Here is a 17,467-nt window from a genome sequence, read left to right as displayed (position 1 = left end):
ATATGTCTAATACAGTGGGATGAATAAAAGGCTAAAATTTCTTCCTAATCTAAGTCTGGATTATTGTATTTATCTTGTGCTTTAATATAGCAGTTTTCATAGTCTAACAACAGTACCAACATAATAAAGGAATTCCATCTTTCAGCACTTGCCACCTTGACCCCCCGCAATACGCTCTGGTCATACTAAAGCACTTTTAGCCTTTTTTGATCTCCTAGCATACTACATGCTTTTTTCTTTGTTTAGAATGCACTCTTTAACTTGTGTGCTTCACTTTCTCGATGTCACACTCCCCAAACAGGCCTACGTGGTCCTCAGAAAGGGTGTTAGTTGCCCCACACATTATGCCATAACACTTTGGCTTTATATTTATCCATGGTATAAAGTCACCGATTTGCTAGTTCTCTAGACTGTAAGCTACTTGGAAGCAGGGTTTGTGTCTTGTCCACTGGCCTTTCTCATCCACCTAACACACTACCTGGTAATACATATTTATTAAAAGAATTAAGGCATGAATGAAACCATCTTATGAGGTCTACTGCTTTCAATTGTGTACACCATAGATAATCTTTAAAAGCACATTTATTTTTAGATTTTTTTTGGTCAAGCAGTTGCAATGCTCTCTTTGTGGCAAAATTCTGTTCCTGTGTCAATGATTCTGAATATCTCCTTAATGCTATCCAGCACAATATGTGATATGCAAATATGTACCCCAAAACGAATATGTGTTTTTATTTTGTGCCTACAGCTTACATTCTTCAAAGCAAGTTTTCTTGAGCCAAATACTTGAAGCTAAAGAAACCAGGCCAAAATCTTCTAGGATACTAGCCATTTTTGTCTGAAAGAAATGAAAACCAAAAAAAAAAAAATGAGTTCTTACCTACTGTTAACATGACAATTTGTCAGAGAAGATGAATATTGATATTCCAGACATGCTGGTGAAAGAAAAAAATGAAAATATTTTAACTTTATGAGAATTTGATGATCCCTAGTCTACCCCCTACCTGCTGAGCTTTCCACTTTTCCCATTTATCCTGCGGTTTCCCACAAATGATCATTAAAACATTGAGAAAATCTCAGTGAGGAAGTTGGCCTAAAAGAGGATATTCTTCTGTCCAGGAGGAAAATAAAAGGAAGATCTTGCATTAAACTCCCAACTTAACAAGTAAGGATTTTTTTTTTGGTTGAATTTTCATCGGTGTCACAGAAGAATTAGAAGGTTCCTCAGACATGTTACTTATTCAGCAATTGGCATTTACTGGGCAGTTGACACATTAATAAACGATGACACATCATCTGGTGTCAGAAATCGACTCTGGATATTTAACTACATTAGTTTAGTGAAAAGCTTGCACTCATTTAACTCAAGCCTCTGTTGTGGTTTGTTCTGCAGACAGCTTTCACGAGCCTTCCCTCACTCTGGTTTCCCTTCATCCTTTTCTCTCCGTTCGCGGGGAGGCGGGGCCAGACGTGCCTGCACCGCCCCTCCCCGTTGATTGGCAGTTCGCTGGGGCGGGCCGGCGCGTGCGCACTGGCCTGGCCACGGCCAGTGAACGATGGAGACCCCGAGGCGCTTCGCCCGGGAGTGGTGCGCCCAAAGGCTTCGTCTGGCGCAGACGGTTGTTTGGGAGGTGTGGCTTTGTGAGTTCTGGCTACTACTGCTGGGTTCCGGTTTAAACGCGCATTCTTTGCCACACGAAGAGGACGTAACGTTTATCAATGAGTACGTGAACCTCCACAATGAGCTCCGGGGCAGCGTCATCCCCCGAGGGGCTAACTTGCGCTTCATGGTGAGGCCCTAAGGCGGTTGCCCAAACCTCCAACAGCCCCTGTCAGGACCTCCCCCTCGGCCGCGGAGAGTCTGGGTCTCTGAGCCTTAAGGATCGCGGACAACCGCGCTTAGAGTTTGGGTTTTAAAATACACGTGAAGTTTATACGTTCAAGAAATAAAAACCACTGTCACTCAAACGCATAGTTATTACCAAGGGTTTGCACAGGGCTTGGACTAGGGTGAGTAGAGGTACTCACCAGAGGTGCAAAATTTAAGGGAGCTTTAATTCGAGAAAATGATAGTTTAATGTAATTTTTTAAATTTAAAAATCAATGCAAAAGTATTATTGATGAAACAAAATCACTTTAAACAAAGACAGGATCTTTGAGCTTGAATTTGGGAGAGGCAAGTGAGGCACTCTCAGGATAATGCAAATAAAAGGTCAGATTCTGTTCTTATTTAAAATTTTGAATTTTTATCATGGATGTTTTCACACTAATTTTGCCTTTTTAAAATATTTTTTATCTTGATTATTGAGTTTTTTGGTATCCAGCCTAAATTTTGCTCCCTAGAGGGTGTTTCATTCACCTCGTCCTAGACCCGGCCCTGATTTTGCATTCCCTTACAAAATAGTTCTTGCTTCTTTCCCATTTTTTCCCCCGTATTTCTTTGTAATGTCTCGTTAGCTGTTCCCCTGGTGCTATAGAGTCTTCATGATTGTCATTAAAAATGAATGCAAAATGTATCGGGCAATTAGGACCTTCCAATTTATGTTGTAAATATTGCAAGGACTGTCTCCCTAGATATGTCTTTTCTTCCTTCTGGATTAGTTCCTTAGGAAAAATTCCAGAAATGTGACAAATAAAGTATGTGATTTTTTTATTTATACGATACGTAGCAATTGCTATACTGAAGGACTGTGCCAAATTAAGCAAATATCAGCAGTGTAGAAGTACAGTAAGTCCCCTACATACGAACGAGTTCAGTTCCTAGAGTGCGTTCTTAAGTCCAATTTGTTCCAAAGTCCAACAAAGTTAGCCTAGGTACCCGACTAACACAAGCGGCTATATAGTACTATACTGTAATAGGTTTATAATACTTTTCACACAAATAATACATAAAACACAAAAAATAAAACTTTTTTTTTAAGATGTTGGGGGTAGGAGTTTATTAATTAATTTATTTTTGCTCTGTTGGGTCTTTGTTTCTGCACAAGGGCTTTCTCTAGTTGTGGCAAGCGGGGGCCACTCTTCTTCGCGGTGCGCAGGCCTCTCATTATCGCGGCCTCTCTTGTTGCGGAGCACAGGCTCCAGATGCGCAGGCTCAGTAGTTATGTCTCACGGGCCTAGTTGCTCCACGGCATGTGGGATCATCCCAGACCAGAGCTCGAACCCGTGTCCCCTGCATTAGCAGGCAGATTCTCAACCACTGCACCACCAGGGAAGCCCCCAAATAAAACATTTTTAACCTTACTGTATAGTACCTTGAAAAGCACAGTAGTACGGTACAATAGCTGGCATACAGGGGCTGGCATCCAGTGAACAGGCAAGAAGAGTTACTGACTGGAGGGGGGAGAGGAGGTGGGAGATGACAGAGCTGAAGGATTGTCAGCAATAGGAGATGGAGGGCAAGCTGCAATTTCACTAACACCTGTAGTTGATGGCACAGGTTCTGGTTCCTTGCTGGATTCAATTCTATCTACCCTCTTGAAAAAGCAATCCAGTGATGTCTGGGTAGTAGCTCTTTTTTTCTTGTCATAGATGACATGGTAGCACTGGATTGCATTCTGAATGGCTGCTGCAACCTTTGTGTACCATACTACGTTCAGGTCCTGTGCCTTAGAAACGAACAGTGCCTCCTCAAATAAAGAAAATCCCCTTGCCATTTCCTGCGTCTTGAATCTCTTCTGTTCTTCAGTTACTTCTTCTTCCTCTAGTCTCTCTTTGTCCATTCTCTGGGCCTCAATTCCATCAGGTCTTCATTAGTAAGCTACACAAAGCACAACCACTTGTAGAGGATGCATGCACATGACAATGTACGCCAGACACGTGAACTAATTTACTGGACTGCACATGTGACATACCATACATACATGTGACTGGACATACCACATCTGACTGGCTTGGGTATTTTCAGTCACTTGCTAAACTAATAAATTATAAAAGGGAACTTTGCTTTAATGTTAATTTTAAAATGTTATTTTGATTGGACATATTTTGTACGTATTTTGTTCATTTTCTTTACCTTTTGAATTCTCAGTAAGTTTCCTCTTCTGTTTATATATTTTCTTATAGAAATATACCAATACTAGCATTGTATTTGCTGAAGATAGTTTTATCCAAGCCAATTTTAATCTTTTGAGTTTAATTAGAATTTGAGGATATTTGAGAGTTATATCTATGTATTTCCCACCCTTTGTGATTAATTCTATTTCTTCCAAGTTTGAAGATTAGCGTTCCTCCTGATAATGAGTAAACACAAAATATTTTTAATTCAACTTTTTATAGGTTTTGTATTCCTAATGTCTAAAATTTTTATTTCAAACATAAAGCGTAGAGAATAATATAAAGCATAATATTGTGTCCCCTCAATATATATCTTAATATGTGAACATTTTTGAAGGAATAATGTTTTGGGTACAGTTTAAAGCTGCACTCTAACTTTTATCCTTCTCTTCTTTCTAAAAATTTGTATATATTTTTCCCATGGATTTTACTAAGATGTAAATAATAACTGTAAATAGTATAGTCTATCATAATAGTATGGTCTACTTAGAACTTTTCCTTGACAGGTTTGGAAATCATTTTATCTTTATTATTTACTGGTTATGCTTAACATTTTAATGTATATACTTTACAAAGTCCAAAGTTAATCAACATCTATAACCTCCTTCTAAATATTAAAAAGATATTACAACACATAAATTGTTTGTCTTCTGCCCATGTCCATGCTGTTGTTGTCGTCACCTAGTATTTTTGTTCTACCTTGTTTTTAAACTCAAAACAATTTTTAAACTAAAAAATTTATTGGGTTTTTTTATTGTAAAATAAACATAACATAAAATTTACCATTTTAACCATCTTTAAGTGTACAGTTCTATGACATTAAATACATTCACATTGTTGTGCAATCATCACCACCATTCATCTCCAGAACATTTTCATCCTACCCAATAGAAACTCTGCACCCATTAAACACTAACTCCCCATTCCCTTCTTTCTGCTGGCTACTACCATTCTACTTTCGGTCTCATAAATTTGACTACTCCAGGTACATCATATAAGAATCATAAGTGTTTCTCTTTGTGACTGGATTGTTTCACTTAGCATGATGTCTTCAAGGTTTCATTCTGGGACTTCCTTGATGGTGCAGTGGTTAAGAATCCACCTGCCAACACAGGGAATATGGGTTCGAGCCCTGGTCCAGGAAGATCCCACATGCCATGGAGCAACTAAGCCCATGTGCCACAACTACTGAGCCTGCACGCCTAGAGCCTGTGCTCCGCAACAAGAGAAGCCACTGCGATGAGAAGCCTGTGTACTGCATGAAGAGTAGCCCCTGCTCTCCACAACTAGAGAAAGCCCGCACAGCAAAAAAGACGCAGTACAGCCAAAAAAAAATTAATTTTAAAAAATGTTTTAAAAAAGAATTTCCATCCTCTTAAAGGCTGAATAATATTCCACTTTATGTATATACCACATTTTGTTTATCCATTTATCTCTCCATGGATGGTTGAGTTTCTTCCACATTTTGGTTATCGTGAATAATGCTGCTGTGGACATAGGTACGTGAATAAATATCTGTTCGATTCCCTGCTTTCACCTTTACTAGGTATATACCCAGAAATGGAATTGCAAAAACATGTACAAATTCTATGCTTAATTTTTTGAAGAACTGACATTCTGTTTCCCATAGTGGCTGCACATTTCGCATTCCTACCAGCAATGCACAGGGTTTCAATTTCTCCACATCCTTGCCAACACTTGTTTTAATGGGTGTGAAGTGGTATGTCATTATGGTTTTGATTTTCATTTCCCTAATGATTAGTTATGTTGAGCATATTTTCAGGTGTTTATTGGCCATTTGTATGTCTTCTTTGTAGAAATGTTTGCACAAGTTCTTTGGTCATTTTTTGGTCAGGTGGTTAGGGTCTTTTGGTTAGCTGAGTTGAAGGAATTCTTTATATATTCTGGGTAAAATCCCTTGTCAAATATATGATCTTCAGATGTTTTCTCCCCTCCATAGGTTGCCTTTCATTCTGTTAATAGTGTCCTTTGATACACAAAAGTTTTTAATTGTAATTAAGTCTAATTATCTATTTTTTTATCTTGTTGCCTGTGCTTTTGGTGACATATCTAAGAAATTATCACCAAATCCAATGTCATGAAGCTTTTCCCCTTTGTTTCTTGTAAGAATTTTATAGCTTTAGCCAACAGGTACATAAAAAGGTGCTCAACATGACTAATCATCTGGGAAATGCAAATTAAAACCACAATAAGGTATCACTTCACACCCATTAGAATGTCTATCACCAAAAAAGACAGGAGAAAACAAACATTGGTGAAGATATAGAGAAAAGGGAAGATTTGTGCATTGTTGTTGGGAATGTATATTCGTACAACCACTATGGAAATCAGTGTGGAGGATTCCTTAAAAAATTTAAAAAAGAACTACCATATGATCCAGCAATTCCACTCTTAGGTATAAAAACAAAGGAAATGACAACAGGATATCACAGAGATGTCTGCACTCCTGTGTTCACTGCAGCATTATTCACAATAGCCAAGATATGGAAGCAACCTAAGTGCCCATCGATGGACGAATGGACAAAGAGGAAGTGGTGTGTATATATACAATGGAATATTGTTCAGCCATGAGAAAAGAAGGAAATCCTGCTATTTGCAACAACTGGGATGGAACTTGAAGGCATTGTGCTAAGTGAAATAATCCAGACAAAGATAAATATTGCATGGTATCACTTACATGTGGAATCTGAAAAAAAAAGTCAAACTCATAGAAACAAGGGAGTATACATTCCAGTGGCAGCAATTCCACTTCTGGGTATTTTTCCAAAAGAAAAAAAACAAAAAAAACACTAATTCAAAAAGGTATCTGCACTATATATACAATGGGTTATTACTCAGCCATAAAAAGGAATGAAATCTTGCTATTTGCAACAACATGGATGGACCTAGAAGGTATTATGCTAAGTGAAATAAGTCAGACAGAGAAAGACAAATACCATATGATTTCACTTATATATGGAGTCCAGAAAACAACAAACATAATCAAACAGAAACAGAGTCATAGATAAAGAGAACAAACAGGTGATTGCCAGAGGGGAGTGGGAGGGGGGATGAGTGAAATAGGTGAGGGAAATTAAGAGGTACAAACTTCCAGTTACAAAATAAGTGAGCCAGGGGAATGAAATTTGGGAAGTACAGTCAACAATAATGTAATATCTTTGTATGGAGACAAATGGTAACTAAACCTGTTGTGCTGATTATTTTGTAATGTATGGAAATATTGAATCACTATGTTGTTCATCAGGAACTAACATAGTAGTGTTGTAGGTCAATTAGACTTCAAAAAACCGAAAACAAAAATACTCATAGAAAAAGAGATCAGATTTGTGGTTATGAGGGTGGGGGCAGGGGGGGATTGGATGAAGGTGGTTAAAAGGTACAAACTTCCAGTTATAAGATAAGTACTAGGGATGATGTCCAAATGATTAATATTACACTACTGCTGTATGTTATATCTGAAATTGTTAAGAGAGTAAATCTTGAGTTCTTATCACAAGGGAAAAATTTTGTTTTTATATCTATATGAGATAATGGATGTTCACTAAACTAATTGTGTTAATCATTTCATGATGTATTATGCTGTACACCTGAAACTTACACAGTGCTGTGTGTCAATTATATCTCAATAAAAATGGAAGGAAAAAAACCCACTTAGAATAGTGACATGGTGCATTGTAAGCATGTGGTGTGTAAACAATATGCAAAATTAGGCAGTAGAAAGATGGTCCATGGAGCATAGTTTGCAAATGGCAAAGAATCTGAAGGGCCATTAATAGTGGAACGGTAACCTTTATTACATGCTGCTAGCCATACTATGGAATACTATAAAAAGTTTGCAAAAAATTAGGTAGATCTAGTTGTGCTAATATGGAACAATCTCTCTAAGTGAAAACTGCAAGTTACGGGCCAATAATATTGTGTATGGTATGATTAAAACCGTGCAAAGACAAAAATCACAAAATACTCATCTAAAACACCCTAACATATCTTATATATGAATGTGTGTATATGGAGCTAGAGAAATTTATACATAAACAATTTTTTAAAAAATGATTACCTCTGGGGAGGGAAATAGTGTGAGGAGGGAGGGGATATGCTGAAGTTTTCTATAATATATTTTCTGTATTGTACTTCTTTATAATCTATGAAATTAACCAAGAAAACTCTAAGGAAATCTTAGTATTGTTTTTCAGAAATGTTTATTTTCAGATTTACTGTAACGTATATATATTTAGCATGTTGGTTTTACAAATATTTTGTTGATTTTTCTATTTGTGTTATTTTTGTTCTTGTCCTTAACTAAACAATGAATTTATGAGGCTCTAAATATGTCAGAAGTACACATTTCTGGATATTTCCATAAATGGAGGGGAGCAGCATCTTGTGATATTTTCTTACATTTCTGGGAACATCCATAAAACTTTACATGTGCCTCTTTTATAACATTTACCAACTACCACTATGTGTTAAAATATATATATATAAATATATATATATATGTATTTGTATATATATGTATATGTATGTATATATTATCCCAGGTTTTTCTCCTAACAACAGTAAGCAACTAGAGGACAAAATTTATGTTGACTTCATATTTTATTCCTCACAGTACAATAATTTGCATATAATCAGTGCTCAATAAATAGTTCTTAAATATTTTAAATTATTGTATTATTACATATAAAAGGCATGAGATTAAAAATACACATTTTCTGAATAGACTACATGTAAGAGTATTATAACCATTTGCATCATCTAACAATCTGATTTTTTACTTAAAAATATATGCATAAGCCTTCATCTCAGGAAATAGTTGTTTCATTTATAATTGTCTCAAAACACTTTTTCTCCTACGTAAATTCCATAAACCAGACTCATAAGCACAAAATAACAATTGTTTTCCTTACATATAATTATGAAAACTCAAGGAAAATAATTTAGAGCACAAAAAAAAATAACTCATTGTTGTTATTTTTTCTTCTTTACTTTTTGCATTTTTTTTTTCAGACTTGGGATGTAGCTTTGTCACGGACTGCTAGAGCATGGGGGAAAAAATGTGTGTTTGAACGTAATATTCATTTAGAAAAACGAAAAATGGCCCATCCTAGATTTAATGGTATTGGTGAAAATATGTGGGTCGGCCCTGAAAATGAATTTACTGCAAGTATCGCTATCAGAAGTTGGTTCGCACAGAGGAAAAAGTACAATTTTGAAAAGAACAGTTGCTCTGATAACTGTTCTAATTATCTACAGGTATCTAATTTTATATTATTAATTCAATAGACTCCTTAATTGCTTTACTACTACGTTGTTATTGTGTTTCAATTTTATAAATAAACTCAAATGGCAAAATTATTACCTCTAATAGAATCAAAATTCTAATCAGTCCTAGATCTTCTGAATGTTCATAATTTCTTCTATTATTTGAACCATGCAATTAAAACATTCCTTTAAATATAGTAAGTCTAATCTCCATAGCCAAAGATGAAAGGTACCTTTCTAAAATAATGTACACTGGAAAAGAAAGAAACTAGCAAATAAAAATTAGTTTTAGTTTATTGACTATAAACATAAGTAAAAGATGATTTTTTTTGCACAGATCAGCACACATACTACTATATAACTGATTAAAATGTTTTAAATGCAAATACATATAATTATTTTCCTACCTCATGTCTAACAATTCACTCTTACACTTTGTACTCCAAGAACACTGAACCACTTTTTATTTCCTGTACAAACATTTATTTTTTCACATATTACATTGTTTTATAATCATCTGTTTATATATCTAATACTACACTAAGGGCAGGGACCTTGTCTTCTTATCCATGTATTCTCAGCACAGCAACATGACATTATTTAGGTCTTCAATAAATATTTGTATCAAGTATCAAGAAACTATTGAATTAACTTCCAAGCTCATTTAAAAGATTATTTTTCAGTCAATAAACTCTAATGTAGAACTTAAAATCTTGGAATTTTTTCATGTTGAACTCATGTCTTCCTGTTCCATCAAATGATTTATGTTTCAAAAAATGTTTAATCAATTTTTTCTCCTAGAAAGTTAGAGTGGTTCTCTACTGTCTTACTCATGTCAAAGCTAGACTCCTTAATATGACTTCAATACTCTGAGTAAAAGTCTACTCCCTGACCTACTCCTCTGTATTTTTTCCTCCTTAAGTCTAGTTTCCTAGACATTTTCATTTCCTGCATTTGACCTGTTTAACTTCAACTGTTACAGACATTCTATTCTCTATTCTTTTAATGCATCACTCTATTTCTTTTGGAATCACTAAGACTTCAGCTATAGAGAAAAGGAAAACAAATTGTTTCTCCCTCTCCCACAGAGGTTAACAAAACAATTTTTTGTTGTCATTCACTTGTAAGTATTAGGAATATTAAAGCCATTCAGGAATTTCTGGAATATCTTTAATTATTCTCATATTTTCACTCCAAGACCTATTTTGCAAGAAATTATTTTATAGGAACCAGCTCTTTTACTCATTTTTTAAATGAAAGGTCCAGACTTCATTTTATTTTGTAATGGAATTTCCTCAATAAAAGAAAAGAAAAATGCTGATAACATTCAATTACTTTCCACTCTTGTATTTCTTTTCCTTCCCTTCTATAATCTTCCTGTCCCCTCTTTTTTTCCTTTTTATTCACAACTTCCATTCTGCCAAAACTTTGTGTCTTCACATTTCCCTCTTCCTCTTTGCCAATAACCTAGAACTCTCAGAGTCAACAAGAGGTCGAAAATTGATTCAGCAGGTGTCTTCCTTTCGCTCTAATACATTACTCTGGATCAGTTTTTCTCAGACTCTTTATCCTAAGAATACAGTATTGGTAGAACCTATTAAAGTGTTTCTCTAAATACAGTTTTGGAAATGCTTCCCTAAATCCATGATAATTCTCTACCTGCATCCAAATGAAGAATTGTTCATATTCCTGAATTGCTTTGTTAAAGGTCCTATGTGTATTGAATATACTATTGTTTATACTATGGCAGAGTAAATGTTTAGAATTAAATTTTATGTTTTCTTTGAAAATTTTATTTTAGCTTGTTTGGGACCAGTCTTACAAAGTTGGTTGTGCTGTTACTCCATGTTCAAGAATTGGACATATTAAACATGCAGCACTTTTCATATGCAACTATGCACCAGGGTAAGTTCCTTTAAATTTTTTAAATAATATAAAAATAAATTGGGGATTTTTCAAGGTTAAGTTTTCCTAACTTTCAACATATTCTTCTAAATGTCTTTGCAAGCTATAAAAGAATTAAGTATGAGATAGCAATTAAAGACTTTATATTGAAATATTTTAAATTTAATAATAAAATAAGTCAATTTAGGCATACTGATTTTATGTATAGACTAGCCAAATATTACTTCCTGAGAGAATTTTAACTTTAGTATTATTTCATAGTACCTAGCCTTATTAACATAGGATTTAAATTATTTTCCAAAATTGTTTATCTCCATATTTATTTTTAAAAAGTCAAAAGAAAATAAGGTTAAGTGTGTTGAAATGTATGTTGTAAGAATTGTTTCAAGAGTACATCAGTTTTATAACATGAAGGACACTTTTAGTTGACTATCCTCTGGAGAGTGTATTATTAATTGGGGCTAGTCTCATACATATAAGGAATCATAATAACTCAGAGGTGCAAAAGTACCTCACAAGTCTTCTAGTTATGCTATGCATATGAAACTTGAATTCTTAACACTTACTTATCATGTGGTTACTTACCTGTACCTAAAAACTTTCCAATGATGGGAAAAAACTACCTTCCAAAATAGCCTCCATCTCTGGAGAGCTTTGTTGGAAAATCTCAAGTTTTCTTACAGGTCGATATGATACTATAAGTAATACTGTTAAAACGTCTAACTGAAGTGAGAAAATATCCTAATCAACATGCCAAGAAAAATTGACTACATGCTAGGATTGAGAAGGAATTTCTTAAAAATAAAATGCTTCTGGGGCTAAACCAAAAAGAGAAAGAAAAAAAAACACATTGATTACTAATTAATGATTGTATTCCCCTAGATAGGGAAAACAACAGAACTATGATGTAAGTTGAATTAGATTCAGAAACCCCTTCTTAAATGGAAGCTTTGCTGACTTTGAACATAGGCATGCAAAACAAGTTTGGAATGTAGAGTAATTGCAAAACTTTTTTGGCCTCTTTCAGTCCTACAGACTAGAAGTACTGGGGTGATATCTATTACATGGAGAAACTTTTGAAAGTTAACTACTGATTGGTATTGAAAATTCAAACAGACCACTGGGCATGGGTGGTGGGGAAGGAAGAGGTTCCTCTGGGGTACTAGTCTTCATTTTACATGCTCAGCAATTACATACAAGGCTCTGATCTGTCTACTGACAAACCAATAAAGACTGACCATACTTAGTTTGTAGTCTTGGAAGAGAGACAAACAATAAATAAGTGAACATAGAAATAAATGATATTTAATTAAATAATAAAATATGCCATAGAAACAAAGCACAGTAAGCAAATAGGGAGTAACTAGCATAGAATATGGATAGGATAGCTGCAAAAGGAGGTGGCATTTAAACCGAAAGCCAAAAGATGAGGAGACGGCTAAAGAATATTTCAGGTAGAAGTGAGAGCACATGTAAAATCTCTGAGCTTGGAATAAGTTTAGCATGTTTGAAAAATGAATAACTGTGGTTAGAGGTAGGAGACGAGGTAGAGAGTTAGGTGACAACTAAATCAAATAGAATACCATAGGCCAGGTTAAGGATTTGGGGGTTTATTCTACATAATAGCAAAGTCATTGGAAAGTAATAAGCAAGTAAGTGGCATGATCTCATCTATGTTTTTTTTTCTCCCTGTTCTTTGTTTTTTAAAAAAATTTATTTATTTGTTTGTTTTTGGCTGCATTGAGTCTGTGTTGCTGCACGTGGGCTTTCTGTAGTTGCGGCGAGCAGGGGCTACTCTTCGTTGTGGTGCACAAGCTTCTCATTGCAGTGGCTTCTCTTGTTGTGGAGCATGAGCTCTAGGCACGTGGGCTTCAGCAGTTCTGGCGCTCGGGCTCAGTAGTTGTGGCTCACGGGCTCCAGAGCACAGGCTCAGTAGTTGTGGCGCACGGGCTTAGTTGCTCCACGGCATGTGGGATCTTCCCGGACAAGGGATCGAACCCACGTCCCCTGCACTGGCAGGAGGATTATTAACTACTGCGCCACCAGGGAAGTCCCTCATCTATGTTTTGAAAAGAAAACTTAGCAATAAAAGATTGCTCTTGCTGTTGTGTCAATAATGGAGTATAGGAAAACAAGGGTACAAAGAGAAACAAGCACAATTAGGAGATTGTTTCTGTAGTGCAGGCTATAGACTGGTATCTTGGATTAGGATTTTAGCACGTGGATTGGTTTTCTATTGCTGCATAATAAACCACAAACTTAGTGACTTAAAACAGCAGCCATTTATTATTAAACAGTTCTGTAAGTTATAAGTCCAGGCACAGTATAGCTGGATTCTCTGCTCAGGGTCTCAAAGGCCAAAATCAAGGTGTTGACTGAGTTCTTATCTGGAGGCTCTGGGGAAGAGTCTGCTTTTAAGCTCCTTCAGGTTGTTAGCAGAATTCAATGCCTTGTGGTTATAGGACTTGGGTCCCCATTTTCTTGCTGGTTCTAAGCCAGTGGTTGCTCTCGTCTTCTAGAGGTTGCCCACATTCCTTGATGCGTGGCTCCCACCATCTTTACGTCCACAAAGGCACATCAGGTCCTTCCCACGATCCAAATCTCTGACTTCTTTTCTGTGACCAGCCAGAGAAAACTCTCTGCTTTTAAAGTGCCCAAGTGATTGGGTCAGGATATTTTCCTGGATAATTTCCCTATTTGATGGTCAGCTGTGCCAAATAACATAATTTAATCATGGAAGTAAATTCCATTACATTCACTTTCCTCAGAATTATGCAAGGCATGTGTAGCAGGGGTAGGGGAGCTTGTGCTCCATTTTAGAATTCTGCTTACTATACCATGGAAATTGTGAAAAAAGGTCAGTTTCTGGATATATTATGAAGGTAGAGCTAAAAATACCAGTTGATGGATTTAACTTTAGGGATAAGAGGTATAGAATAAACTGTGGCGATACCCATGCTTTTAGTCTGAACAACTGGATAAGTGATGATACCATTAACTAAGACAAGGAAGAACATCAGATGTGTTTTATGTTTGGACACATTAGGTAGAAATGTAAATGTGGAAAATGTAAATGAATCATGAGAAGGAACTAGCTGTATGAGGGTCTGGGATAGGTTTTGAAGTAAAGGAAACTGCTACTATAAAGGCCCTGACGTAGAAATGAGTCACAGTCCTGAACAAGACCCCCTTATGAAAGAGTGAGTATGGAGACTTAATTCAAGGATTAAGTCCTAGATCACTACAGTATTTCAACTTCAGGCAAAAGAGATAACAAAGGAGAGTGAAGAGGCTAACAAGATAAGAAGGAAACCCAAACAATGCTGGTAGGGTACTTGGAAATCAAGTGAAGAACGTGAGTCATGATGCCCAAAGTGGTTAACTGTATGAGATGCTCCTGAAAGAATGAAAAAAAAAAAAATGAGGAAGGAAAGATGACATTTCCGTTTGATAAGATGAAGGTATTTGGTGACCTTAATAGCAGTAGTGACTGCAGGGGTATCCCATGACTATAGTGATAAGATGAACCTACTAGTCGTTAGGATTACTCTTCTTTCCACTCACCTGTCCCATAGGCTTCTTTGTCTTGAAATTTCTATCAACCATTATTTCCTTGATACAAACTTTGGAAAGTCCATTTGTGAAGGATCTAGGTTGGCACATATATTATGTGAGTCAACTCAATTATGAGTTGACTGAGTCAACTCAGTCCAAGTTATTTGCTATGTACTCAAAATAGGCAGTCATAGGTATCTTTCTTAAGAATCATTGTAGAAAAATTAATTCATCACAGTCTTATAAACTACTTCATAGAAATGAAAATAAGAAAGCCAGATTGGGGACTTCCCTGGTGGTGCAGTGATTAAGAATCCACCTGCCAATGCAGGGAACATGGGTTGGAGCCCTGGTCTGGGAAGATCCCACAAGCCACAGAGCAACTAAGCCCGTGCGCCACAACTACTGAAGCCTGCGTGCTCCAGGGCCCACGTGCTGCAACTACTGAAGCCTGTGTGCCTAGAGCCCATGCTCTGCAATGAGAAGCCACTGCAATGAGAAGCTCATGCACCGCAGCAAAGAGTAGCCCCCGGCTCGCCACAGCAACTAGAGAAAGCCCACGCGCAGCAACAAAGACCCAACACAGCAAAAAAAAAAAAAAAGAAAACCAAATTGAAAAGTAGAATGTGTAATGGACTGAATGGTGGCCCCCATCAAAGGATGTATCTAGTTCCTAATTCACAGAACCTGTGAATATTAAGTTACATGTCAAGAGTAAATATTGCCTTATATGGCAAAAGACACGTTTAAGATAAGGATCTTCAGAGGAAGCGCTTATTTTAGATTATTCAGGTGGGACCTAAATGTAATTACTTGTGTCCTCATAAGAGAGAGGGAGGAGATTTCAGCACTAGACACACAGAAGAGAAGGAGGCAATGTGACTGTGGAGGGAGAGGTTGGAGTGATATATTCACAAACCAAGGAACTTCTGGAGCCACCAGAAGCTGGAAGAGTCAAGGAATTCCCTCTCTGAGCCTTTGGAGGGAGCATAGCCCTGCCAACACCTTGATTTTGGAGTTCAGGCCTCCAGAACTGAGAAAATAAATTTCTGTTTTTATAAACCACCAAGTTTGTGGCATTGTTAAAGTAGCCACAGCAAGCTAGTACAGAATGGAAGAATAAAACAGATTTGGCAATAGGGAAAATATGAGTCAACCACAATCTTGAAAAATTTCAGAACACGAAGATGTACAATAGAAGTAAAAATATATATGGAAAAAGAAAGGAACCCTGTAGGGTGATAAATCTATAAATTATTGCTCCTAAAGAACAGAGAATAAATGGAACAGAAATAATAATCAAAGAAAAGAAAAGAATAAGCAAAAGAAAAGAATCTGTATAGATACCTATATAAAGGTTAAGATAGCTTATAATGTATCAGGAAAAGTGAACTGCAACAATATTTACATATGTCATTTTCTAGTGGTTATTTTTCAATTTCAAAGATAAAAACTTATACATTCCTGGGAATTCCCTTGCAGTCTAGTGGTTGGACTCCGTGCCTTCACTGCCGAGGGCATGGGTTCAATCTGGTCGAGGAACTAAGATCCCACAAGCTACGTGGTACAGTCAAAAATAATAATAATAATAAAATAAAATAAAATAAAAAACATACATTTCTACGAAAAATAAGACAAAGTAAAATAAAACAGTATTAATTAGATTAGCCTTGAATTTCGGTATTGAAGGGGGTACAATCAAAGATGAGCATTAGAATTTAAGCTTAAATGATAAATAATTTTATTAACTGAGTTAGGAAAAGATGTAGGGTGGAAGAAAAAAGGATTTGTTTATTTTTAGACATGTTGCATCTGCAGGTTCCTGCAGGATCTTTTACTTATTTAAATATGTTTATAGTAGGTACATTTAAACAATAACTAAGCAATAGAACTCCACATTTTTTACATGGTATTCATCCTGAAAACACTTATAGACTGTTGGGAAAGAAATTTAAAAAAAAAAACACAACGTTAACCAAATACATACAACATCTGTATTTTAAATAGAAAAGATCTGTTGTAAAAGCAGGTATGAAATCATAGAAGCAGTTAGCCAGGATACAGATTCAGAAGTAGTTAAGTTTGATGCATAGAGGTGTATTAGAAGGGAAACGAGGCCAGTGGAGGAGGTAAGAGTTCTGAGATTGAAGAAAATGACTTGAATCTAAAGCTGGACCTTTAAAAGAAGTAAATTATAGTGTCCAAAGGTATTTAGTAAAGAACATTTTCTTTATTTAAAAATTAAGGACCGCGGAGCAACTAAGCCCGTGCACCACAACTACTGAGCCTGCGCTCTAGAGCCCGCAAGCCACAAAAAAAATAAATAAATAAATAAGGAAATGCAATCTGGCAGGTGGTGCCATTTTCTTTACGTCATGAACAGACAGCTAGAATATGTTTCCCAGCCTCCCTAGAATTTCGGTTGGGCCATGTGGCTAAGCTTTGGCCAGTGGAATTTAGGCCACTTCCAGGCCTGGCCTTTGAAAACTTCCTACATGATCCTTCACACTCTTGGTCTTCCCTCATCTACTGGTTGGATACAGAGGATCTGGTGGAGGATTAAGATGTCCTAAAGAGTGGCAGAGCCACAAGATGAAATGAGCCAGTGCCCCAGAATCACTGCATGGAGGAAAGCTCCTCTACACTGCCAAAACCCATACTGTAC

At 36.3% G+C, this 17,467-nt stretch overlaps 2 protein-coding genes across 2 annotated transcripts in view; one reads left to right on the top strand and one right to left on the bottom strand.

The window, feature by feature from the left end:
* Positions 1-832, bottom strand: part of CAPS2 (calcyphosine 2) — a gene marked incomplete at its 5' end in the record, with an annotated part of 31,683 nt that extends 30,851 nt beyond the window's left edge. The window contains 1 exon segment of the mRNA XM_079937484.1: positions 754-832. Within this exon segment, the coding sequence (XP_079793610.1) occupies positions 754-832 (79 nt within the window).
* A 600-nt stretch (positions 833-1,432) lies between these two features.
* GLIPR1L2 (GLIPR1 like 2) overlaps positions 1,433-17,467 on the top strand; it is a gene marked incomplete at its 3' end in the record, with an annotated part of 31,251 nt that continues 15,216 nt past the window's right edge. Inside the window, exons 1-3 of the mRNA XM_079937483.1 lie at positions 1,433-1,790; positions 9,088-9,333; positions 11,144-11,247. Of these exons, the coding sequence (XP_079793609.1) occupies positions 1,557-1,790; positions 9,088-9,333; positions 11,144-11,247 (584 nt within the window). The 5' untranslated portion in view covers positions 1,433-1,556. The remainder of the gene's footprint in view (positions 1,791-9,087; positions 9,334-11,143; positions 11,248-17,467) is intronic.

The sequence above is a fragment of the Stenella coeruleoalba genome (genome assembly GCF_951394435.1).
Source record: "Stenella coeruleoalba genome assembly, chromosome: 11".
NCBI lineage: Eukaryota > Metazoa > Chordata > Mammalia > Artiodactyla > Delphinidae > Stenella > Stenella coeruleoalba.
This window is presented reverse-complemented; position numbering and strand designations above follow the sequence as displayed.